This window comes from Plecotus auritus (genome assembly GCF_963455305.1).
Source record: "Plecotus auritus genome assembly, chromosome: 6".
Taxonomy (NCBI): domain Eukaryota; kingdom Metazoa; phylum Chordata; class Mammalia; order Chiroptera; family Vespertilionidae; genus Plecotus; species Plecotus auritus.
Window position 1 is genome coordinate 80,555,455 of NC_137773.1, and position 26,958 is coordinate 80,582,412.

General features: G+C 41.3%; 1 protein-coding gene across 5 annotated transcripts in view; it reads right to left on the reverse strand.

Annotated features, from left to right (window-relative positions):
• Window positions 1-26,958, reverse strand: part of FZD3 (frizzled class receptor 3) — a 219,642-nt gene that overhangs the window by 175,148 nt on the left and 17,536 nt on the right. For 4 of the 5 annotated variants that reach the window (XM_080676960.1, XM_080676958.1, XM_080676959.1 and 1 more), the window contains exon 3: window positions 4,464-4,660. In XM_080676960.1, coding sequence (XP_080533086.1) covers window positions 4,464-4,660 — 197 coding nt within the window. Of the gene's footprint in view, window positions 1-4,463; window positions 4,661-23,864; window positions 23,900-26,958 lie in introns of those variants that run through there. The other variant, XM_080676961.1, reaches the window with a different exon arrangement.

Consider the following 26,958-nt stretch of genomic DNA (forward strand, 5'->3'; position numbering starts at 1 on the left):
GCCAAAGATGGCAGCTGCCCAGCTGCTCCAGGCACAGAGTGGCCGGGCAGGGCAGGACGCCTGCTATGACAGAGAGGGCGCCTGCTATGAGAGGGAGGGCGGGGGTGAAGGGATCTACAGGAGCGGAGTGCCGCAGCAAAGACAAGACTGCAGACTCCAGAGCATGCAGCCAAGACGAAGAAGGCAGACTCTGGCCAGAGCGAAGGCCTGGGTCCCGGGTGCTGGAGGAAAATTGGTGCTGGAAGCCAAGGGAAGGAAGGCCGCTTGCACGAATCTCTTCGTGCAACAGGCCTCTAGTATAAAGTATAAAATGATATAGAGAAGGATTAATTAGGAGAAGAGGTTATAAAAGACTTCACAGGGTAAGTCTCTGAACATAAAATTTTGAATCAGTATTTGCCAGTATTGAAAGTATGCCAAACAGTATTCTAGCAAGAAATGCAAACAAAAGCATACAGATGGCCAAAACCGGTTTGGCTCAGTGGATAGAGCGTCGGCTTGCGGACTGAAGGGTCCCAGGTTCGATTCCGGTCAAGGGCATGTACCTTGGTTGCGGGCACATCCCCAGTGGGGGGCGTGCAGGAGGCGGCTGATCGATGTTTCTCTCTCATCAATGTTTCTAACTCTCTATCCCTCTCCCTTCCTCTCTGTAAAAAAAAAAATCAATAAAATATATTTAAAAAAAAAAGCATACAGATGTGAACAAGGTGTGTTTAGTACTACAGAAGCATGAGTGTGCATGACTTGTGACAGGGATGAGATTGGAGAGGTAAGCATGTTGCAGAAATGTGTGTGTGTGTGTGTGTGTGTGTGTGTGTGTGTATACAAAACTGATAAAATTTAAGACCATGCAAAGTAATACTATGTATTTTTATGGATGTATTTGTATATATCTAACTGCCAATTCAACACATACATGCCCTTCACTCAAAACCAAACTCTTGATTTCCACTCCTTAGATTTCTCCATCTCCATAAATGATAATTTCATTCTAGCTGCCTAGGCTAAAAACTTTGGGGTCATCTTATCTCTCATTTACACTTCAGAATCTACCAGCAAATCCTATCATTCTACTTTGTGATATTTCAGAATCTGACCACTTCACTTTTTCTCCACTGCTGCCCCCCAGTTTGACATCAGTGCCTCGTCCCTGGACTTCCAATTGATCTCCACTTCCACAGAGCTGTCACTCCTGTGCTCATGATCATGTTTCTTCTGTTCAAAATCCTCTAATGGCTTCCCCTTCTCAGAGACAAATTCAAATTCATATTAGAGCTACAAAACTACCTCCCCAGTACTTTCCTGATCTTATTTAATCTTTCCATTCTTCCTCCCTCACTTAGCTCCAGCCTCTTTGATCTCTTTGTTCTCTGAATATGCCAAGCATTCTTTCACTTCAGAACCTTTGAACTTGTTCCTCTGTTTCTTCTGCCTAGAGTATTCTTTCCTAGATATCTGTATTTGTTCTCCCACTTTACTTAGGTCCCTGTTCCAATACCTCCTTACCAAAAAGGCCTTCCCCAGCTGAAGCCGGTTTGGCTCAGTGGATAGAGCGTCGGCCTGCGGACTGAAGGGTCCCAGGTTCGATTCCGGTCAAGGGCATGTACCTTGGTTGCGGGCACATCCCCAGTGGGAGGTGTGCAGGAGGCAGCTGATCGATGTTTCTCTCTCATCAATGTTTCTAGCTCTCTATCCTTCTCCCTTCCTCTCTGTAAAATATCAATAAAATATATTTAAAAAAAAAAAAAAGGCCTTCCCCAATGCCTCCACAGATAATAGAGCTTCTACTTCCCTGTATTGTATCACTATCACCTAACTCCACTCTTTTTTTAAATTTATCTTTATTGTTGAAAGTATTATAGATGTCCCATTTTTTCCCCCCATTGACCCCCATCAACCTGTGCCCCACCCCCAGGCCTTCACCACCACACTATTGTCTATATCAGGGGTGGGCAAACTTTTTGACTCGAGGGCCACAATGGGTTCTTAAACTGGACCAGAGGGCCGGAACAAAAGCATGGATGGAGTGTTTGTGTGAACTAATATAAATTCAAAGTAAAGGAGCAGAGGGGAGAGCAAGAGAACCGGATAGAACAGCCGGATCCGGCCCGCGGGCCGTAGTTTGCCCATGGCTGGTCTATATCCATGGTTTATGCATATATGCATATAAGTTCTTTGGTTAATCTGTTCTCACCCACCCAACCACCCTGCCTTCCCTCTGAGATTCATCAGTCTGTTCCATACTTCTATATCTCTGATCTCTACTCTTTCTTAATAGCATTTGTTGACATTATCTATTTATCTCCCACCACTAGAATTTTAGCTCCATAAGAACAGATGTTTTGTTTATTATTCATCTTCAACATAGAATAGTGCCCACACACAGAGCACATCCACTTAATATTTGTTAAATTAATTATTGTTGAATAAATATATTCATATAGCCCTACCCCAAGTAAATAGAAAGATGACTAAGAGCAGTGTGGAAGACAGATGGACCTGGGCAAAAATGGGGACAGAGATACCAGTTGAGCCAGAACTAAAACAATGTAAGGCAGTCAGAATGTGACAGCTATGAAATTAGTTAGATACAGCCATGGGATTTATAACTGATTAAATGTGGAACTTAAGGTCAATAAAGTTGGAAGATGACTTCTAGGCAATAAAAAAATAATCTAGGAATAAAGTAAATTTTGGACATGTTGAAACTGAGTTATCTGAGACGAAATCAGGCCAGCATTTCTAATTATATAGATTTAGCTTAGGTGCTTAGGGAGATGAGCACAAATTTCCCTACTGACCAGACAAATAGCAAATAGAATTGCTATGGTTTGAATCATTAAATAATAGCACAGGTGCCCTAACCGGTTTGGCTCAGTGGATAGAGCATCGGCCTGAGGACTGAAGGGTCCCAGGTTCTATTCCAGTCAAAGGCATGTACTTTGGTTGCAAGCATATCCCCAGTAGGTGGTGTACAGGAGGCAGCTGATCAATGTTTCTCTCTCATTGATGTTTCTAACTCTCTATCCCTCTCCCTTCCTCTCTGTAAAAAAATCAATAAAATATATTTAAAAAAAATAATAGCACAGGTAATTTATAAGACATTGGTTGAATCAATCAGTTTGGGGACCTGAGCAAATATAGTGGAAGAAATAAATAAAAAATGCTAGCAAACGTGTTATTTCAAGTGATGGACCACAAAGCTTAATGGAAATAATTACGATCAGGAAGGGGTCTATTGGGAGAGTAAAAAAAAAACAACACAAAAGTCTAGGGGTGTCCATGAAACAAAGATGGATACAGTAGAAACAAAAATATGAGAGATGTGTAAGAATGAAGAGTTGTTATGAAAGACCAGCTTGCCAGGATTTAAGCTTTCAGAGTTAGGCAATCCCAGGCAATAGTGAGGACATAAAATAGATTTCATCTTATCAAAATAAAGAAATAAAGATCATGATGAGATTTCTATACTTATATATAAACTTTTAACATTAAAAGACCACTAAACAATGAGAGTTAGATACAAAAAACAAAATAGGATTCCGGTCCAATAAAAAAATTTACAAACTTCTAAAGAGGGACTATAAACGCAATCAGGTATTTGAGGAGAGAGTGGATAAGAAAGCAAAATGTCAGTGGATTGACTACAAGAAATTAATGTTTTATTTCTTAAATTTTCCATCTCTCAAATGAGAATAAACCACCTGCTTTTTACCTACCTCCAAGGACTACTGTCAGATGATAAACAAATTTAATTTTAAACATGAAGGTGACAATGTTCACTGTAGCATTGCTCATAAAAGCAAAATCCTGGAAATAACCCAAATGACCATCCTTAGGAGATGACTAAATAACTATAGGATTTAATACAACTGCCATTATATAGCAACTATAGGGAATGAACCAGACCTAAAGATATAAACATAGGTACATGTAAAAAAATTTAATGTTGCTTATGGATATGTATATATGTAGTAAGAGTATAAAAACAAACACAGGAATGATTAACAACAAATATAACATGATTACTTCATCTCTGGGGAGGAAAGAAGGTAATGAAATCAAGGCAGGTACCAAGAAAGGAATTTTCAACTTCATTTAAATCATTTTTTGTTTTTTGTTTTTCTTAAAAAGGAAAAATCAGCCCAGCCGGTGTGGCTCAGTGGTTGACCTATAAACCAGGAGGTCATGGTTCGATTCCCAGTCAGGACACATGCCCGCGTTGTGGGCTCGATCCCCAGTGTGGGGCATGTAGGAGGCAGCCGATCAATGATTCTCTATCATCACTGATGTTTCTATCTCTCCCTCTCCCTTCTTTTCTGAAATAAAAAAAAGTATATATTTTTAAATTAAGACTAATATATATGTACTTAAAAAAGTTTTTAAAAACTGATGAACAAGACAAGTAATTTTTAAATATATTGCAACATAAATAATGATCCATAAAAATATGATTTTCGCACCTACTGCATTCCATATCTTCAGGCCAAGGAACACCAAACATCTCCATAAGCTTTGAACATTCGCTGTAAGCCCGCTGACACAGTCTACGACAGGGAAGTGTGACACGTCCATATTCCATACAAATAGGAGCATAGAGTGCACAAAGAAATGGCCGGAAATCCTGAGAACAATCCAGGTTCACCATAGGGTGGAATGGCTAGGAAAAAGTTAAAATTGAACCATTAGAGAAAGATTTATATATAAATTAAAGTTTTCTATATACAATATTGCAATATTAAATTTTTTGTTTAAAAAAATTCTGAAAGTTATTAAATTTTTTGAAGGAGGATTTTTGTTTTTTTGAACAAACCATCTTAGCCCTATCCCTAGAGATTCTGATTTGGTTAAGTCTAAGATGTATCACAGAATCTATATGTATATTTTAATTGTTATTAGTGATATTAATGTAGAGACAATCCTGAGAACCAATAATAACAATATGCTCCATTTTATAAAGAAAAAAAAACACAAAAAAGATATATGTTAAATGCTCAAAAGAGTGATTATTACTTGGTGATGAGATTACAAGAAATTTTAATATTCTTCCTTTTATGTATTTCAATTTCTATATTTTCTTCAATTAACTTGTATCAACAGGAGAGAGGATAAGAAGTGAAAAGGAAGGAGATGGGAGTAAGAGAAATAAACTAGTTATTTTGAGGGAGAGAAGTAGGGAAGAGCTCTCACTTTTTCTCATATTTTCTTGTTCTTTTTACATTAAAAATTAAAGATAAAACAAAAGAGAGTTCTTTAAACTCTGAAATCACTTGATGTAAACAGAGCTAACTATAAGCTGATATTAAGAAAGCAAAAAGGAATAAATAGTGGCTCCAAATATAAAACCATATTAAATCATCATTATAACCATAGGAATAGATCAAATATCCCAAGAAGTGTACATCTGGGCTTTTTTTCTTAATATATATTTTTTTATTGATTTCAGAGAGGCAGAGAGGGAGTGAGAGAGAGAAACATCAATGATGAGAGAGAATCACTGATTGGCTGTCTCCTGCATGCCCCACACTGAAGATGGAGCCTGCAACCCGGGCATGTGCCCTGACTGGAATCGAACCGACCTCCTGTTTCATAGGTCGACATGCTCAACCACTGAGCCACGGCGGTTGGGCTGGGCTTTTTTTAAAGATATATTTTTATAATTTCAGAGAGTAAGGGAGGAGAGAGAGAGAGAAACATCAATGCTGAGAATCTTTGATCGGCTACCTTCTGCACGCTCCACTCTGGAGACAGAGCCTGAAACTCGGGCATGTGCCCTTGACCAGAATGGAACCTGGGATCCTTCAGTCAGCAGGCTGCCGCTCTAGCCACTGAGCCTAACTAGCTAGGGCACATCTGGACTTTTGACAAATATTTTTTCACTTGTTTACATAATAGTTTAAGAGTCATTGTTGATTTTGAATTAATAACAAATATTCTCACTACCAGGCCTATTGAGTAAGAATCAATATATTACGCTGATAAATATTTACAAGAGATGTCCTATACACAATACAGTCAGAAAAGCAAGAGTAATTTAAAGAAACTGATGTCAAAGATGTTAACTGTAGAACAGCAGACAGGGATGTTGGTTTTCACTACTCTTATTCAACACCAGTGGCCCGGTGCACGAAATTTGTGCACATTAAAAGGGAATTAATTAGAGGAAATATTTTAATATTGCTATTTGCCCTTTCTCTATAATAGAAGTGTCCGGCCGGCCCCACCCCCATTGGGCAACACCAAGACCCGGCCAGCCCCACCCCATCAAGCCCCGCTGGGCAGAGGACCCAGCTGCACTTCCCGGCGCTGGGGATGCAACCTCAGGTCCCCTGGCCCTGGCCCACGCCCCACAGCCTCACCCAGACCCGCCGTGCTGCGGGACCCATCAATGCACCTCCTGGTGACCAGTTGTTTGGTCATTACAGATGAAAATAAAGTCATGCACTTAAGCATGCACATTCATTTTCAATGCTTTGTCTACGTTCTCTAAATTGCAAAATAAATAAGATCTTCAGCCAGATAGTATCATAATGCCAAGTTCTTTATATAATGACACATACCATTCTCTCCACTCAGTATGCTCCATTTGAATGGATTAAATGTATGTGACTCATATGAAAGGCACTGCTGCTTGCTCTTAATAGAGGAAGCATTAGCTCATTACCTAAGGCCAGTGGTTGGCAAACTGCGGCTCGAGAGCCGCGGTTTGCCACTCTGTTGACTAACGAGTTTGCCAACCACTGCCTAAGGCCATAAAGTGGTTTAAATGGCATATAATGACTTGAAGAACAGAAGGAAAAATAACAACAAAAACACACAAAAAACAACGTTCAGTGCTGTGGACAGCAGAATCCTCTCCCTTTCCCTTTGTGTTTTCTGCTTTTCCCATGAACCTATTTGCGCTCTGCCTCAAAATCAACATAGAAGACAAAATCAGATGCTGTAATCTGCATTTTACAGTGCAATTTGAGTACAAAAAGGTGTTTTTCAATTTTTAATCAATGCAGCTCAAACCTGCTCCCAAAGTTCCAGGAGCCAGGCCAACATGGCTGTGTGGACACACCTTTGCTAGGTGCTGTCAGGCTTCAGGGCTGGGCCAGGGAACACGCCAGGTGTTGCTGGAAACGAATCAGCTCTCCTCTCTACATAGCAGGAGTCTTTTCATTATAAAATGCAAAGCAGCAGCCGTTTTCCATTACCCTCATCCCCAGCCCTCCTCGGCTGGGGCGTAGGATGGGGCTGGAAGGATAATTACTCTTGGCTCTTTGATTTCTCTTATTTAACTGAGCCAAGTGACAGCTGCTTCTCTGAGCGCAACACCAGCCCGGCTCAGGACTAGCCGCATCTGGAAGGCAAGCGGCAGAGCTGACCAGGGGCTTTGACCAAGCCCGAGTGTGGGTCACAAGCAACCTCGGCAGGCGGGCCGCTCCCGAAGACTCTAGGCCCCTCCCAGATCCGCACCCCAGCTCCCTCCTCTCCCCCTTTCACCCACAGGCACCACCGCCATGGTCTGCCCCAAGGCTTGGTGTGCAGACGAGACGCCAGGGTTGCAGGTTCAAGATGCTCCGCCTCCTCCTGGCACTTTGAGCCATAAGCGCTGGCAGGGACCTTTCCACACGGTCTTGGTCTTTGGTCACAGCTGAGGTTTTCTGGACTCTCTAGACCAGGGACAGCCAGGACCTTTGCCTCTGACCAACACTGTGCCTGCAGCCCACCTGGGGTACCCCCAGCCCCAGGAAAGCGTGGGGGCGTGGCCAGCCTGGGTGAGGGGCTGTGAGGGGGGGGGGGTTCTAGCCGCCCCACCCTCAATTGGGGTGGGAGAGGCTGATCAGGGGTGGGGCCAGGGGAGGGCTGGGCAGGGCAGCCATCTTGTGATGGCACTGTGGCGTGAGGGTCAATTTGCATATTACCTCTTTATTATATAGGATAGTAATGGAAGTCCTAGCCACAATGATCAGACAAGAAGAAAAAAATAAAAGGCATCCACATTGGAAAGGAGGAAGTAAAACTCTCATTATTCCCAGATGGTATGATATAGTTCATAGAAAATCCTAAAGACTCCACCAAAAACTAGTAGATTTAATAAATGAATTCGGCAATGTAGCAGAATACAAAATTAACACCCAAAAATCGATGGCTTTTTTATACACCAATAATGAATTCTCAGAAAGAGAATCTAAACAAACAATCCCATTTACCATTGCAAAAAAAAAAGATACTTAGGCATAAACTTAACCAAGGAGGTTAAAGATTGTTCTCGGCAAACTACAGGACATTGAAAAAAGAGCTAGAGAAAAGTAATAAGTGGAAGAATATAACATGTTCATGGATTGGTAGAATTAACATCATTAACATCATTTACTACCCAAAGCAATCTACAGATTCAATGCAATCCCTATTAAACTACCAACAGCATATTTCACAGATCTAGAACAAATACTCAAGACCAAAAAAAAGACCCCGAATAGCCCAGCAATCTTGAAAAAGAACAACAAAGTTGAAGGAATCACAATACAGATATCAAGTTATACTACAAAGCCACTGTAATCAAACAGCCTGGGACTGACACAAAAACACATATAGATCAATGGAACAGAACAGAGACCCCAGAAATCAACCCAAGCCATTATGCTCAATTAATATTTGACCAAGAAGGCAAGAACATGCATTGGAGTCAAAAAAGTCTCTTCAATAAATGGTGTAGGGAAAATTGGACAGATACATGCAAAAAAATGAAACTAGACCACCAACTTACACCATACACAAGAATAAACTTAAAATGGGTAAAGGACTTAAATAAAAGTTGTGAAACTATAAAAATCCTAAAATAAACCATAGGCAGCAAAATCTCCGTTATCTCTCATAGCAATATGTTTACAGATACATCTCCTAAGGCAAAGGAAACTAAGGAGAAAATAAGCAAATGGGACTACACCAAAATAAAAAGCTTCTGCACAGCAAAAGAAACCATCAACAAAATTAAAAGGGAGCCCACTGTATGGGAGAACATATTTACCAATGATACATCTAATAAAGGGTTAAAATCCAAAATATATAAGGAACTCATACAATTTAACAAAAGGAAGACAAACAACCCAATTAAAGAATGGGCAAAGGAACTAAATAGACACTTATCCAAAGTGGACATACAGATGACCAAGAGACATATGAAAAAAATGCTCAAAGTCACTGATCATCAGAGAGATGCAAATAAAAATAACAATGAGGTATCACTTCACACTTGTCAGAATGGCTACCATAAACAAATCAACATATAACAAGTGCTGGTGAGGATACGAAGACCGCTGATGGGAATGCAGAATGGTGCAGCCATTATAGAAAACAGTATGGGCCGAAACCGGTTTGGCTCAGTGGATAGAGCGTCGGCCTGCGGACTGAAGGGTCCCGGGTTCGATTCCGGTCAAGGGCATGTGCCTTGGTTGCGGGCACATCCCCAGTGGGGGGTGTGCAGGAGGCAGCTGATCGATGTTTCTCTCTCATCGATGTTTCTAGCTCTCTATCCATCTCCCTTCCTCTCTGTAAAATATCAATAAAATATATAAAAAAAAAAAAAAAAAAAAAAAAAAAAAAAAAAAAGAAAACAGTATGGAGTTTCCTCAAAAAATGAAATATGGAACTTCCATTTGACCCAGTGATCCCACATTTAGGAATATATCCTAAGAAATCTGAAACACCAATCAGAAAGAATGTATGCACCCCTACGTTCTTAGCAGCACAACTTAAAATAACTAAGATCTGGAAATAAACCAAGTACCCAACAGTAGATAAGTGGATTAAAAAACTGTGGTACATGTATATCACAGAATACTATGCAGCAATAAAAAAGAAGGCTCTTTTACCCTTTGAAACAGCATGGAGGGACCTGGAGAATATTATGCTAAGTGAAATAAGCCAGTCAGAGAAAGACAAATATTACATGATCTCACTCATATGTGGAATCTGATGAACAAAATAGATCCAGAGACATAGAAGCATAGAACAAAGTGCAGAATCTCGGAGGGAAGGCGAGGGAGGGTCAGTGGGTAGGAAGAGATCAACCAAAGAATTTGTATGCATATATGCATAACCAATGGACACAGACAATAGGATGGTAAAGGCCTGGGGTGGGGTGGGGGGGGGGCAGGGGCAGGCTAAAAGGGGTCAATGGGGGGAAAAGGAGGATATATATATAATACTTTCAAAAATAAATATTTAATTTAAAAAAAAAAAGTTAACTGGATAATGGATGTGATAACCGATATATAACAGTAAACTATTTGTGGCAAAAACTCTATGTTACTATCACATCCAGGATGAAGTAGTAGTTTGTGTTAAACCAATGCGTCCATCAAGAACAGATTTAGCTGGGCTGGTGTTGCTCAGTGGTTGAGCGTCAAGTTATGAAACAGGAGGTCATGGTTTGATTCCCAGTCAGGGCACATGCCTGGGTTGCAGATTTGATCCCCAGTGCGGGGTGTGCAGGAGGCAGCCAATCAATGATTCTCTCTCATCATTGATGTTTCCATCTCTCTCTCCCTCTTCCTTCCTCTCTGAAATAAAAAAATATATAAAAAGAAACTCTACTTCTTTTAGAGCAAGCTTAAAAAAAAAAAAAAAGAACAGCTTTAAAAATCAGGGGAAAAAAGTTTTAAAATATATTTTTAAAGCTATTGGGCCCAGTTTGGCTCAGTGGATAGAGTGTTGGCCTGCGGACCTAATCATCCCAGGTTTGACTCCGGTCAAGGGAACATATCTCGGTTGCAGGCTCCACCCTGGCCCGGGCCCTGGTTGGGGTGTGTGCAAGAGGCAACCAATCAATGTGCTTCTCTTATATTGATATTTCTGTCTTTCCCTCTCTCTTCCACTCTCTCTAAAAAAATCAATGGAAAAATATCCTCGGGTGAGGACTAAAAAAAAAAAGCTATTAGAGAACTACTGAAGGAAAAGAACTAGAGAGACCAAGAATCAAGAGAGCAGGGAAGCATAGTGAAGTGGCCTGATTAGTGCAATCACATTTTCAAGGAGGCATTTGTTGAATCTGGGCATAAGGCAAGAAGCTGAGAATCAAATTTGCCTAGGCCAGTGGTCGGCAAAATGCGGCTCGTGAGCCACATGCGGCTCATGAGCCGCAGTTTGCCGCTCTGTTGACTAATGAGTTTGCCGACCACTGGCCTAGGCTAATGCTAGAAGACTGATAAACCATCAGAACTTTGGGGGTCTTATGATGCTATAGACAAAATTCACATGCAAAAGAATGAAGTTGGATCCTTGTGCTTTATACCATATATAAAAATTAATTCTAAATGCATCAAAGGCTTAAATATAAGAGCAAAATCTATGAAACTTTGTTTCATGACCCTGGATTTGGCAATGGTTTCTTAGATAGGACACTAAAAGCACAAAAGAAAAATTAGATAAATTGGACTTCATCAAAATAAAATTCAAAATTAAAAGCTTTTAGTGTATGAAAGAGCACTATCAAGAGAATGAACAGACAAACCTCAAAATGGAATAAAATATTTGTAAGTCAGTTATCTGATAAGGGCCTAGTTTCCAGAATACATAAAGAATTCCTATAACTCGACCCAAAAAGACAACCCAATTTTTTAAATGAGTCAAAAACATGAACAGACATTTCTATACATAAGTTATACAATGACCAATAAACACATAAAAAGATGCTCAATATCATTAGTCATTGGGTAATTTAAATCAAAACCACAATGAGATACCATATCACACCCAGTAGGATAGCAATAATTAAAAAGAAAAAAGTGTTGGAAGGCTGTGGAGAAACTGAAACCCTTATACATTGTTTTTTTTTGTTTGTTTGTTTGTTTTTTGGCCATTTTATTTTTTTTTTATTTTTTTTTAAATAAATCTTTATTCAGATTATTACAATTATTTCTCCTTTTTCCCCCCATAGCTCCCCTCCACCCCTTTCCCACCCCACCTTCTGCCCTTACCTCCCCCCCACTGTCCTCATCCATAGGTGTATGATTTTTGTCCATTCTCTTCATGAACCCCCCCATACCCCTTTCCCCCTGAGAATTATCAGCCCACTCCCTTTCTATGCACCTGATTCTATTATATTCACCAGATTATTCTGCTCCTCAGGATTTTAATTCACTTGATTTTTAGGTTGGCTTGTTGATAGATATGTATTTGTTGTTCATAATTTTTTCTCTTTACTTTTTTCTTCTTCCTCTTCTTTAAGAATACCTTTCAGCATTTCATATAGTACTGGTTTGGTGGTGATGAACTCCTTCAGCTTTTTCTTATCTGTGAAGCTCTTTATCTGCCCTTCAATTCTGAATGATAGCTTTGCTGGGTAGAGTAATCTTGGTTGTAGGTTCTTGCTATTCATCACATTGAAAATTTCTTGCCACTCCCATCTGGCCTGCATAGTTTCTGTTGAGAAGTCAGCTGACAGTCGTATGGGTGCTCCCTTGTAGGTAATTAACTGTTTTTCTCTTGCTGCTTTTAATATTCTCTCTTTGTCTTTTGCTCTTGGCATTTTAATTATGATGTGTCTTGGTGTGGTCCTCTTTGGATTCCTTTTGTTTGGGGTTCTGTGGGCTTCCTGGACTTGTAAGTCTATTTCTTTCACCAGGTGGGGGAAGTTTTCGGTCATTATTTCTTCAAATAGGTTTTCAGTATCTTGCTCTCTCTCTTCTTCTGGCACCCCCATAATTCTGATGTTGGTACGCTTGAAGTTGTCCCAGAGTCTTCTTACATTATCTTCAACTTTTTGGATTTTTTTTTTTGCTTTTTGCTTTTTCGGTTGAGTGTTTTTTGCTTCTTTGTATTTCAATTCTTTGACTTGATTCTTGTGTTCCTCTATTCTGTTTCTGGGTCTCTGTATAATATTTTTTATTTCAGTCAGTGTATGTTTAATTTCTAGTTGGTCCTTTTTCATATCTTCGAGGGTCTCGTTATATTTATCGGCCTTTTCTAGGATATTCTTAAAAAGTCTTATAACCGTGGTTTTGAATTCTATATCCAGTCGTTTGTTTTCCTCCATTTCTTTCGTTTGTGATCTGATTCTTTGACCCCGCATTTTCACTGAATCCCTGAGTTGGTAAGGTAGATATTTGTGCTAGGTTTCCAATATGGCCCAGTGGGTCTGCTTCCCCAGTTAACCTGAGGTGGACACTCTTGGTGCACCCCTTTGTGGACTGTGTGTACAGCCTTGTTATAATTAAGTCTTTATTGTTGTTGGTATCACTGGGAAGAATTGACCTCCGGGCCAGTTGGCTGTAAGGATCAGCTGTGTCTATGCTGGGAGAAGCCCGGTGCTGGAGACAGCCTTATAGGATTAGACTTGCCAAATTGCAATAGCCTCTGTGCTCAGCTTGGATGGGGTGGAGTCTCAGTCTTGGCTTCCTGTCAGCCCCGCCCCTGCGCGCATGTGCGCTTTCAGTCCTCCGCCTTCCCCAGCTCGAGTCTCCGCCTGAGAGTCCAGACTCCCCCCACAAGAGCGTGGGTCCCCAGGGGCTCGCCTGGAACTGGGGTTCACTGCAGTCAGAACTGGGGCTCGGTGCAGTCAGAATCCTCTGACTCCCCTCCACTAGGGAAAGCCTGTGGCAACCCCCGCAGCCTTTGTGCGCACCGGCGCGGCGCGTGTGCGCACTTTCAGTCCTCCGCCTTCCCCGGCTCCCGAGTCTCCGCCCGAGAGTCCAGACTCCCCCTACAAGAGCGTGGGTCCCCAGGGGCTCGCCTGGAACCGGGGTTCACTGCAGTCAGAACTGGGGCTCAGTCAGGATCCTCTGACTCCCTTTCACTAGGGAAAGCCTATGGCTACCTCCGCAGCCTTTGTGCGCACTGGCCCGTGTGCGCCTTCAGACTTCTGCCTTTCCCAGCTCGCGGTCCGAGGCTTCCTTCCCCCTTCCGCCAGAGGAAGTCAGCCAAGCTCTCAGCCGCCCTTCCTCTCTGCGCGCACAAAGCCCCTTTGCCGTACCTCCAATTCTCTGTGAGCTTTTCTCCTTCCTTCTAGTTGTAGAATTTTCACTCAGCCTGCTTTCCTGTGGTTCTGGATGGTGTCCGTTCTGTCTTTTAGTTGTAGTTTTGAAATTGTTGTGCGAGGCAGCAGTTTAGGTGTTTACCTATGCCGCCATCTTGGTTTCTCCTCTATACATTGTTTATGGGAATGTAAAATGAGGCATCCACTATGGAAAAGAGTTTGGTGATTCTTCAAGAAGTTAAACATAGAACTGCCAAATGATTCAACAATTCCACTCCTATGTGCATACCCAAAAGAATTAAAAATGGTGTTCAAGCAAAAATTTGTATATGAATGCTCATAGCAGAGCAGCATTATTCATAACTAGAGGCCCGGTGCACGAAATTCGTGCACGGGGAAGGGGGGTGTCCCTCAGCACAGCCTGCACCCTCTCCAATCTGGGACCCCTCGAGGGATGTCCGACTGCCCGTTTAGGCCTGATCCCACCGGGATCGGGCTTAAAGGGGCAGTCGGACATCCCTCTCACAATCCAGGACTGCTGGCTCCCAACTGCTCGCCTGCCTGCCTTCCTGATTGCCACTAACCGCTTCTGCCTGCCAGCCTGATCACCCCCTAACCACTCCCCTGCCAGCCTGATTGATGTCTAACTGTTCCCCTGCCAGCCTGTTTGCTCCTACTGCCCTCCCCTGCAGGCCTGGTCACCCCTAAATGCCCTCCCATGCAGGCCTGGTCCCCCTCAACTGCTCTCCCCGGCATGCCTGGGTCCCCCCCAACTGCCCCGGTCACCCCTAACAGCCCTTCCCTGCAGGCCTGGTCCCCCCCAAATGCTCTCCCCTGCAGGCCTGGGTCCCTCCCAACTGCCTTTCCCTACAGGCCTGGTCGCCCCCAACTTCCCTCCTCTGCCAGCTTGGTCACCCCTAACTGCCCTCCCCTGCAGGCTTGATCACCCCCAAATGCCCTCCCTTGCAGGCCTGGTCCCTCCCAATTGCCCTCCCCTGCTGGTCTGATCTCCCACAAGTGCCCTCCCTTGCAGGCCTGGTCCCTCCCAACTGCCCTCCCTTGCTGGCCATCTTGTGGTGGCCATCTTGTGTCCACATGGGGGCAGCCATCTTGTGTGTTGGAGTGATGGTCAATCTGCATATTACTCTTTTATTAGATAGGATACAGGCCTGGTGCATGGGTGGGGGCCAGCTGGTATGCCCTGAAGGGTGTCCTGGATCAGGGTGGGGGTTCCCTTGGGGTGTGGGGCAGCCTGGGCGAGGGGCCTGTGGTGGTTTGCAGGCCGGCCACGCCCCCGGGCGACCCAAGCGGAGGCCCTGGGATCTGGGGTTTATCTATCTTCTACAATTGAAACTTTGTAGCCTGGAGTGGAGCAAAGCCTACTGCTTGCTCCGTGGCGGCAGCCATTTCTGTTGGGATTTATGTATCTTCCATAATTGAAACTTTGTAGCCTTAAGCGGAGGCCTGGGCCGGCCAGGGTGTGCGGAAAGCTTGGCTTCCTCCATCACCGGGGGCAACCCTAGCCTCCTGCTCTTTCCAGCTCCGTGGCTGCCGCCATTTCTGTTTGGATTTATGTATCTTCTATCATTGAAACTTTGTAGCCTTGAGTGGAGGCCTAGGCCGGCAAGGGCAGGTGGAAAGCTTGGCTTCCTCCATTGCTGGGGAAACCCAAGCCTCCCTCCTGCTCTCTGTGGCCGTAGCCATCTTTGTTGGGTTTATTTGCATATTTGCTCCTGATTGGCTTGTGGGCGTGGCTTGTGATTGTATCGGAGTGATGGTTAATTTGCATATTACTCTTTTATTAGATCGGATAGCCAAAAGGAGCAAAATAAATGAAAAGCAAGCTAATAGGAAGAAAATAATAAAGAAAAGAAATAAATGAAACTGAAAACAAAAACAAGAGAAAAAAATCACTTTGAAAATATCAATAAAATTTATAAGCTTTTAGCAAGACTGATAAAGAAAAATGAGAAACACAAATTACCAATATCAAGAATGGAAGAAAAGATGTCATTGGAGTTTCTGCAGACATTAAAAAGATAAGGAAATACTATAAATAACTGTATATACCTAAACTAGACAATTTAAATGAAGTGGGCCAGTTCCTCAAAAGCCACAAACTATCAAAACTCACCTAAGATGAAACTGATAATTTTAGTAGTCTTATAACTATTAAAGAAACTGAAATTGTAGATTAAAATCTCTTGAAGAAGAAGTGCACAGGCCAGATGATTTCATTGGTAAAATCTAACCAACATTCAAAGAAGAATTAATACCAATTCTAAACAGTCTTTTCCAGAAAATAACAGAGAATTAATCTCAATTAATTCAATGAAGCCAGGATTACTATTAAAGCCAAACAAAGATAGTACAAAAGAAGAAAACTACAAACCAATACCCCACATGAACATAGATGCAAAAATCCTTAACAAAATAGTAGCAAATCAAATCCAAAAATATATTAAAAGCATTATATACCCCAACCTAGTAGGGTTTGTTCCACAAAGTCAAGGCTGACTCAATATTCAAAGTCAATCAATGTAATCCACCAAATTAGCAGCCTGACAAAAATCACATAATCATACCAAATGATGCAGAAATAGCATTCATGATTTTAACAGTTTTCAGCAAACTAGAATTAGAAGGTAACTTTCTCAACTTGATAAAGTGCATCTACAAAAACACCATTGTTAACATCATACTTAATAGTGACACACTGGATTCTTACCCATAAGATTGGAAACAAGGGACAGACAGATGCCTGCTCTCAATGATCATATTCAATACTTGAGGCCCAGTGCACGGATTTGTGCACTGGTGGGGTCCCTTGGCCTGGCCTGCACCCTCTCACAATCCAGGACCTCTTGGGGATGTTGGACTGCCGGTTTTGGCACAATCCCCGCAGGCCAGATCCATCAGTCTGTTCCATGTTTCCATAACTGTGCATTAAGCACCTGCCCCTTGTGGTCAGTGTGTGTCATAGCTACTGGTCAAAGGGTTGTTTAGGCTTTTATATATATAGACTAGAGGCCCAATGCACAAAATTTGTGCACTGGAAGGGGGGGATCCCCCTCAGCCCAGCCTGTGCCCTCTTGCAGACCGAGAGCCCTTGGGGGATGTCTGACTGATGGCTTATGCCTGATCCCACAGGCATAGCACTGCCGTGAGCCCGGCTTCTGGCTGAGCGGCACTCGCCCTGTGGGAGCACATTGACCACCAGGGGGCAGCTCCTGCATTGAGCATCTGCATCCTGGTGGTCAGTGCCTATCATAGTGATTGGTCGTTCCGCCATTCATTCAATTTGCATATTAGCCTTTTATTATATAGGATGGTACTGGAAGTCCTACCAGCAGAATTAAAGCAAGAAAACAAAATAACAGGTGTAGGGACTGGAAAAAGAGAGCTGTCTCTACTTGCAGATGATATTACTGTCTACACAGAACATCCCAAATAATCTACCAAAAACACCTAGAACTAACAATTGAGTTCAGCAAGGTTGTAGGATGTAAGAAAAATATTTAAAAATTGTATTTTTGTAGCCGAAACCGGTTTGGCTCAATGGATAGAGCGTCGGCCTGCGGACTGAAAGGTCCCAGGTTCGATTCCGGTCAAGGGCATGTACCTTGGTTGCGGGCACATCCCCAGTGGGAGGTGTGCAGGAGGCAGCTGATCGATGTTTCTCTCTCATCGATGTTTCTAGCTCTCTATCCCTCTTCCTTCCTCTCTGTGAAATATCAATAAAAAATATATAAAAAAAAAAAAAATTGTATTTTTGTATATAATGAGTATTTGGGATCTAAATTAAACAATACATTTAAAATCACTAAAAACACTCAAACACAGTATAAATCCAACAAAACAAGTATAGAACTTGTATAAAACACTGATGAAAGAAGTCAAGGAAAATAGAAATAAATGAATGGATATACACTTTATTAGTTTGCTGAGGCTTCGATAACAAAGTATCACACAAACTGACTTAAACAACATAAATACATTATTTCACATTTCTGGAAGCTAGAAGTTCAAGATCAAAGTGTTGGTAGAAAAGTTATGTCTACTCAAAGAGCTGAATTTTCACAACAGCTTTATTTGTAATCGCAAAGAACTGGAAACAACCCAATGTCCTTCAATAGGTGACTGGGTAAGCAAATTGTGGTGCATCTCTATATTGGAATACGACTCAGTAATTAAAAATAATGACTACTGATACCTGTAACAACTTGGATGGGACCCAAGGGTATTATGCTAAATGAAAAAAGCTAATCTCAAAAGATTACATATTGTATAACCCTATTTATATAACATTCTTGAAATGACAAAAATTACAGAGATAGAGAACAAATGAGTGGCTGCTTGGGATTAGGAAGGGAGAGGAGAAGGAATTCCTTGGTGGTAATAAAACAGTTGTTTCTTAACTGTAGCAGAGGCTACATCAATTTATACATGTGATAAAATTGCAAAGACTACACACATATGTACATTTGCATATAAACACAAGTAAAAATGAACACATGTAAAAACTGGTGAACTATACGGTCTGTTGATTGTATCATTGTTAATTTCCAGGTTTTGATATTGTAAAATAGTTATATTAAGACTAGAGGCCCAGTGCACGAAATTTGTGCACGGGGGGCGGGTGGTCCCTCAGCCCAGCCTGCACCCTCTCCAATCTGGGACCGACTGACCATTTAGGCCCAATCCCAGTGGACATCCCTGCACAATTGGGCAGTCAGACATCCCTCTCACAATCCAGGACTGCTGGCTCCAATCTGCTCGCCTGCTTGCCTTCCTGATTGCCCCTAACCGCTTCTGCCTGCCAGCCTGATCACCCCCTAACCACTCCCCTGCCAGCCTGATTGATGCCTAACTGCTCCCCTGCCAGCCTGTTTGCCCCTAACTGCCTTCCCCTGCAGGCCAGGCCTGGTCACCCCTAACTACCCTCCCCTGCAGGCCTGGTCACCACCAACTGCTCTCCCCTGTAGGCCTGCGTCCCCCACAACTGCCCTTCCCTGCAGACCCAGTCACCCCCCAACTTCCCTCCTCTGCCAGCCAGGTCACCCCTAACTGCCCTCCCCAGCAGGCTTGATCACCCCCAACTACCCTCCCTTGAAGGCCTGGTTCCTCCCAACTGCCTTCCCCTGCTGGCCATCTTGTGGTGGCCATCTTGTGTCCACATGGGGACAGGATCTTTGAACACATGGGGGCAGCCATCTTGTGTGTTGGAGTGATGGTCAATCTGCATATTACTCTTTTATTAGATAGGATACAGGCCTGGTGCACGGGTGGGGGCCAGCTGGTTTGCCCTGAAGGGTGTCCCGGATCAGGGTGGGGGTTCCCTTGGGGTGTGGAGCGGCCTGGGCGAGGGGCCTGTGGTGGTTTGCAGGCTGGCCACGCCCCCCGGCAACCCAAGCAGAGGCCCTGGGATCTGGGATTTATTTATCTTCTACAATTGAAACTTTGTAGCTTGGAGTGGAGCCAAGCCTTCTGCTCGCTCCGTGGCGGCAGCCATTTCTGTTGGGATTTATGTATCTTCTATAATTGAAACTTTGTAGCCTTAAGCGGAGGCCAAAGCAGCCAGGGCTGCAGAAGCTTGGCTTCCTCCATCGCCGGGGACAACCCTAGCCTCCTGCTCTCTCCACCTCCGTGGCTGCTGCCATTTCTATTGGGCTTTATTTATCTTCTATAATTGAAACTTTGTAGCACTGAGTGGAGGCCTGGGCCGGCAAGGGCCGGCGGAAAGCTTGGATTCCTCCATAGCCAAGGAAACCCAAGCCTCCCTCCTGCTCTCTGTGGCTGCAGCCATCTTGGTTTGGTTTATTTGCATATTCCCTCCTGATTGGCTGGTGGGCGTGGCTGGTGGGTGTGACGGAGGTACGGTCAATTTGAATATTACTCTTTTATTAGATAGGATAGTAAGATGGGGGAAGCTAGGTAGAGTACACAGAATCTCCTGTACTATTTTGCAATGTCCCGTGAGTCTATATTTTAAAATCAAAAGTTAAAAAATATATTATAGAGAGAAACCAAGATGGCGGCATAGGTAAACACCTAAACTGCTGCCTAGCACAACAATTTCAAAACTACAACTAAAAGACAGAACGGACACCATCCAGAACCACAGGAAAGCAGGCTGAGTGAAAATTCTACAACTAGAAGGAAGGAGAAAAGCTCACAGAGAATTGGAGGTACGGCAAAGGGGCTTTGTGCGCGCAGAGAGGAAGGACGGCTGAGAGCCTGGCTGACTTTCTCTGGCGGAAGGGGGAAGGAAGCCTCCGACCGCACTGAACCCCAGTTCTGACTGCACTGAACCCCAGTTCCGGGCGAGCCCCTGGGGACCCACGCTCTTGTGGGGGGAGTCTGGACTCTCGGGCGGAGACTCAGGAGCCGGGGAAGGCGGAAAACTGAAAGTGCGCACGCGCGCACGCGCTGGTGCGCACAAAGGCTGCGGGGGTTGCCACAGGCTTTCCCTAGTGGAGGGGAGTCAGAGGATTCTGACTGCACTGAGCCCCAGTTCTGACTGCAGTGAACCCCAGTTCCAGGCGAGCCCCTGGGGACCCACGCTCTTGTGGGGGGAGTCTGGACTCCCGGGCGGAGACTCGTGAGCCGGGGAAGGTGGAGGACTGAAAGCGCATGTGCGCGCAGGGGCGGGGCTGACAGGAAGCCAAGACTGAGGCTCCACCCCATCCAAGCTGAGCACAGAGGCTATTGCAGTTTGGCAAGTCTAATCCTATAGGGCTGTCTCCAGCACCAGGCTTCTCCCAGCATAGACACAGCTGAGCCTTACAGCCAACTGACCCGGAGGTCAATTCTTCCCAGTGATACCAACAACAATAAAGACTTAATTACAACAAGGCTGTACACACAGTCCACAAAGGGGTGCACCAAGAGTGTCCACCTCAGGTTAACTGGGGAAGCAGACCCACTGGGCCATATTGGAAACCTAGCACAAATATCTACCTTACCAACTCAGGGAATCAATAAAAATGCGGGGTCAAAGAATCAGATCACAAACGAAAGAAATGGAGGAAAACAAACGACTGGATATAGAATTCAAAACCACCGTTATAAGACTTTTTAAGAATATCCTAGAAAAGGCCGATAAATATAACGAGACCCTCGAAGATATGAAAAAGGACCAACTAGAAATTAAACATACACTGACTGAAATAAAAAATATTATACAGAGACCCAGAAACAGAATAGAGGAACACAAGAATCCAGTCAAAGAAGTGAAATACAAAGAAGCAAAAAACACTCAACCGAAAAAGCAAAAATCAAAAAAAAAAATCCAAAAAGTTGAAGATAATGTAAGAAGACTCTGGGACAACTTCAAGCGTACCAACATCAGAATTATGGGGGTGCCAGAAGAAGAGAGAGAGCAAGATACTGAAAACCTATTTGAAGAAATAATGACCGAAAACTTCCCCCACCTGGTGAAAGAAATAGACTTACAAGTCCAGGAAGCCCACAGAACCCCAAACAAAAGGAATCCAAAGAGGACCACACCAAGACACATCATAATTAAAATGCCAAGAGCAAAAGACAAAGAGAGAATATTAAAAGCAGCAAGAGAAAAACAGTTAATTACCTACAAGGGAGCACCCATACGACTGTCAGCTGACTTCTCAACAGAAACTATGCAGGCCAGACGGGAGTGGCAAGAAATTTTCAATGTGATGAATAGCAAGAACCTACAACCAAGATTACTCTACCCAGCAAAGCTATCATTCAGAATTGAAGGGCAGATAAAGAGCTTCACAGATAAGAAAAAGCTGAAGGAGTTCATCACCACCAAACCAGTATTATATGAAATGCTGAAAGGTATTCTTAAAGAAGAGGAAGAAGAAAAAAGTAAAGAGAAAAATTATGAACAACAAATACATATCTATCAACAAGCGAACCTAAAAATCAAGTGAATTAAAAACCTGAGGAGCAGAATAATCTGGTGAATATAATAGAATCAGGGGCATAGAAAGGGAGTGGACTGATAATTCTCAGGGGGAAAGGGGTATGGGGGGTTCATGAAGAGAATGGACAAAAATCATACACCTTTGGATGAGGACAGTGGGGGGGAGGTAAGGGCAGAAGGTGGGGTGGGAAAGGGGTGGAGGGGAGCTATGGGGGGAAAAAGGAGAAATAATTGTAATAATCTGAATAAAGATTTATTTAAAAAAAAATAAATAAAAATAAAAAATATATTATAGTCACATGCTGATGTATGTGTATATATCATATATATATGCTTATGTATGTTTTAAGCAAGTCTCAAACTTGCTTGGTACTAATACATAAAATACTAACTAATGCAATATTGTTAACCTCCATCTGTGAGCTCCATCATTAACTATAAAATTGATTTGAGTGACATTTTGCACTGCTTGCACTGAGTCTAAAGCTAGTAAGTTTATGCTTCTATCTATCACTTATTAAATACAAGTACCTTGTGCCATATCTCAGCTAGCATTTACTGACAGTTAGTATAGGCCAGGCAGTGTTCTAAGTGCCTTACACACATTATCTCATTAACAATCTCATAAAGTAGGTACTATGGCCCTGGCCAGTGATGCTTAGCGGTTAGAGCATCAACCCATGCACAGAAGGATCTAGGGTTTGATTCCGTCAAGGCACATACCTGGGTAGCAGGTTTGATCCCTGGCCCCAGTTGGGGCATGTGTGGGAGGCAACCAACTGATGTGTCTCTTTCACATCCATGCTCCTCTCCCTCTCTCTCTCTCTCTCTCCCTCTCCCCCCTCCCTTCTTCCCTCACTTCCACTCACTCTAAAAATCAATGGAAAAAATATCCTCAGGTGAGGATTAATTTTTTTAAAAAGTAGGTACTATAATTATTAATCCCATTTTATAATACCTGTGAACAAAATGAGGCATAGAAAATTAAGTAATTTACCCAAGATCATACAGTTGCAAAGAACCAAGAGTCAAACCGTTGCATTCTTATCCAAAGCCCTTGAGCTTAACAAATCTGTTCTATATAACCTCTCTAAACTTTAGTTTTCTCCTCTGTAAAATGGTTTTAATAATACATAAATAATACATAAAATAGCATACAAAACCCAGTAAATGATAACTTTCAAGGGGATTACTAAAGAGTTGCAAATTAATAGAACTGAAGAAAGCATATTTGATGAACATGAAGAAACCTGTTCAAGTCCCTATTCTCAAATGCCAAGTGAGAAAGAAAATCAATGGAAATTATGTTTTGAAAAGCAAAACAAAACATTGATAAATCTCAAGATCATTATACTGGGTGAGAGAAATCAGACATAAAAAAAGTAGATACTATATGACTACATTTATATAAAACTCTAAAAAATTAAAGTAATCCATAGTGACAGAAAGCAGATCTGGTGTTGTTTGGAGCACGGAGTCAACAGGGTGTGGACTACAAAGGGACACAAGGAGAATTTTGAGGTGATGGAAATGCTCTGTATCTTGATGGTTTCGTGGGTATATATATACATCTCTCAAAACTCATTGAATTGAACACTGTAAATGGGTGCAGTTTATTGTATACAAATTATACCTCAATAAAGCTGTTAAATAAAAACAAAAATATTAATATTTTTCAAACAAGCAAATTGCCTTGACTTTAACCCTAACAATTTTTAATCTCAACAAAATAAAAATTTAATGAGGTAGCCTGAATTCTGTAGAGTTGGGAACAAGTATATAAATTAAGTTATACTATTAAAGCACTATGAAGTAGAAAAAGGATCTTTATCTGATTAAATTTTAAGATTCTTACTGAGTACTTCCTTAAACAGTAATACTTCTGTTCACTAAATTAAGACCAAGTATAGGAAGTTTACAAACTGAAAAGTAACTTTCTAAAATTAAATTTCTGGTTTCTACAACAAAGGTACACAACATGGAACCTACCATTCTTTGTTCAAATTCAAATCAACCAAGCCTCTGTGCTCCCCATCTCTTTCTTCTTTCAAATTTCCATTCCTGTTACCATAGGAACCTGCTAGCTGACAAGCCTTCAAGCGTAGCAACAGCAGAAGCTTAGCAAGGGATGTGAGAAAGGGACAGAGTCAAAGGCCAAAATTTGACTCATGAGAATCAGAATTCCAATCTCAGTCACTCTACAAAGGTCTGGTAACCATAGAAATAGTATCCTACTGGGTTTGGGAATATTATGACTAAATTCACTAAATGTGAAGCCAAATGTGGAATGGCCTTGAAAATTCAAAAATAGTATTCAATTCTATTTCAGATCCAAATTAGAAAAAGAAATTAAAAAACAACTGTTTAGAATAAGTTTAAGTGATTAAATATACCTTTACAATTATTTTTTGTAACAATAAAATTCCTAATGACAAAAGATCTAAAACTTTAATAATTACTTTGTATATAAAAAATCTAGGTTGTAAACACCTTTAAGCCCAATAGATTTCCTTTTACAAATACTAATATTTTAAAATATCTCATAAAGCATATTAAATGCTTTCCAATAGTCTTTTAGTGAGTTGGTTTGCAGAAATATGCCATTATCACAGGAATATATTAATCTTCTTAAGTCAAAGGGGAGTCCCCAAAGCAGACCTTTAGGAAGTAAACTTTAATACTTCAAATATCATAAAAAATTGTTAAGTATGGTCTGTCTCAAAAAGTGAAACTTTAAAAATCAAATCCTACCACACTTAATAAGTTAATTGAATACAAGTTCTTAAAAGGTATTCCTTTAAAGTGATGTCGCACAAGAAAATCAATTAAAAATTTTAAAAGCTGCTATTTTCCCCCTAAAGTCAGAAGTAACTAAATGCAATTAATTCTCCACTACTTGTGTGTACATTTTTCAATTTAGAAGCTTCTTAATTTCTACCTGGTTTCCTTGTCACACAATACGCTTAAGCCAACTCTCTAAATTGTTTGCTTAGGGAAAAACCACCTTATTAACCTAAACAAAAGACAATAAGAGAAGTAAACCTGCTGGATAATGCATGTATTCTAAAGATATAAATCATGAATTTCAAGCATATAATCCAATTTCGTTTCCAAAAAGACTGTCCATAAAATGTTAATAATTACTGGTACATAGGTGTATATTATGCCATTCCCTAAACACATACACACAAAACTGTCTTTCAAGGCCAATTCACATATCATCTGCAATGGATGAGCCTTCTCTTTTGAATCCCCTGAGCACTTTATGCCTTTATGGTATTTACCAAATTCTTCCTTAAGTTTCAGTCATTCAATCAAAATATCTGTAATAAATACTTAAGTCTTAGTTAGGCGCTGCAACTGGGTGCTAACCAAAAAAGGACCCTTGAGCTTTTAACAATAAAGTTTCTGTATTAATTTTATTGTTTTAAAAGCACAATGTGTTTCTTACAGAAAAAAGAACATTAAATGAAGAACACAGAAAACACGAATAAACTGTACTAATTCAGGAACAACCACTGTAGACTTGGGGAAAAGCCTTCCAGATGAACATACATTTTTTTTTTTCAACCAAAGCAGGATGATATCATACATAATGTTTTGTTAACTACCCCTACTTTTTTTCTACTTATTAATCTATTAAGTACAACTTAGAATTTTGACAGGCAAAGATGGAGAAGAGAGTATAAAGGCAGAAGGAACATGAAAGGTCTAGGGATGTGAAAATTTGGTTTTATTCCTAAGCTTAATTACACCACTTATAAGTGTAAATATGTATGTTGAAAGCATCAAGTGAAGACCCAAAAATGGGCAGGGGGGTAGTAAAACACTAGTGCTCATAGGTTAAATGCTAAGTGGTATCCTTCGTGTTAGGATTACCATTACTACCATCCTAACCAAGGACACTACTATTTATCACCGCTGGAGATTAAGTGGTTAGGTACAGCATCATAACCATAACCATGAATACTACCACCTCTTACGAAATTCACAGTTTATAAAGTTCATTAATTCATTAAAATATATATTTAGCAGTTACTATGTGTGAGGTACTGTTAGGTACAGTGTACACTAAGATGAATAGGACAGGCTCTGCTTTCAATAGCAAAAAAGCAGCAATCCTTCAGTAAGAACTAAATTTTTAAAAATGAAGAAAACCTCACACCTATTAGGATAACTATTATCCAGGAAAAAAAAACCCAACATAACTAGTGTTGGTGAGGATATGGAGAAATTGGAACTCTTTGCACTGCTGGCAGGTATATAAAATAGAGCAGCTGTAGAAAGAAAAAAGAAAAAAAAATGGAGCAGTTGCTATGGGAAACTCTCCCCTCCCCCGCCCAAATTAAACAAAATTATCATATGATATAGCAATTTCACTTTTGGATATATAACCCCAAAAACTGAAAGCAGAGATTGGAACTGATATTTGTACAACCATGTTCATGGCATCATTATTTACAATAGCCAAATGGTACAAGCAACCCAAGTGTCTGACAGATGAATGGATAAACTAAATGTGTGGTATATACATACAATGGAGTATTATTCAGCCTTAAAAAGAAAGAAAATTCTGACACTTGCTACATGGATGACCCTTGAAGACATTATACTAAGTGAAAAAAGCCAGTCACAAAAATACAAATATTGTATGATACCACTTATATGAGGTACCTACAGCAGTCTAAGAAAGAAAGTAGAATGGTGGTTGTCAGGAACTTGGAGGACAGAATAATGAAAGATTATTGTTTAATGGGTGCAGAGTTTCAGTTCTGGAAAATGAAAAAGTACTGGAGAAGGTTATTTGTGATGATTACATTAACAGGTGAATGTACTTAATGCCACTAAACTATACATTTAAAAATGGTTGAAATGGTAAGTTTTATGTCATGTAAATTTCGCCATAATTATAAAATATTTTTTGAGTAATATTTGTAAATACTACTATGGAATATCTATTATATATTGTTAAGTGAAAAAGTAAAGTAGTAAAAACAAACAGTATGACACTATATCAAAGAAAGGTGAAAGAATATATAGATATAGACAAATATTATAAAAACATTTAAAATAAATATTATAT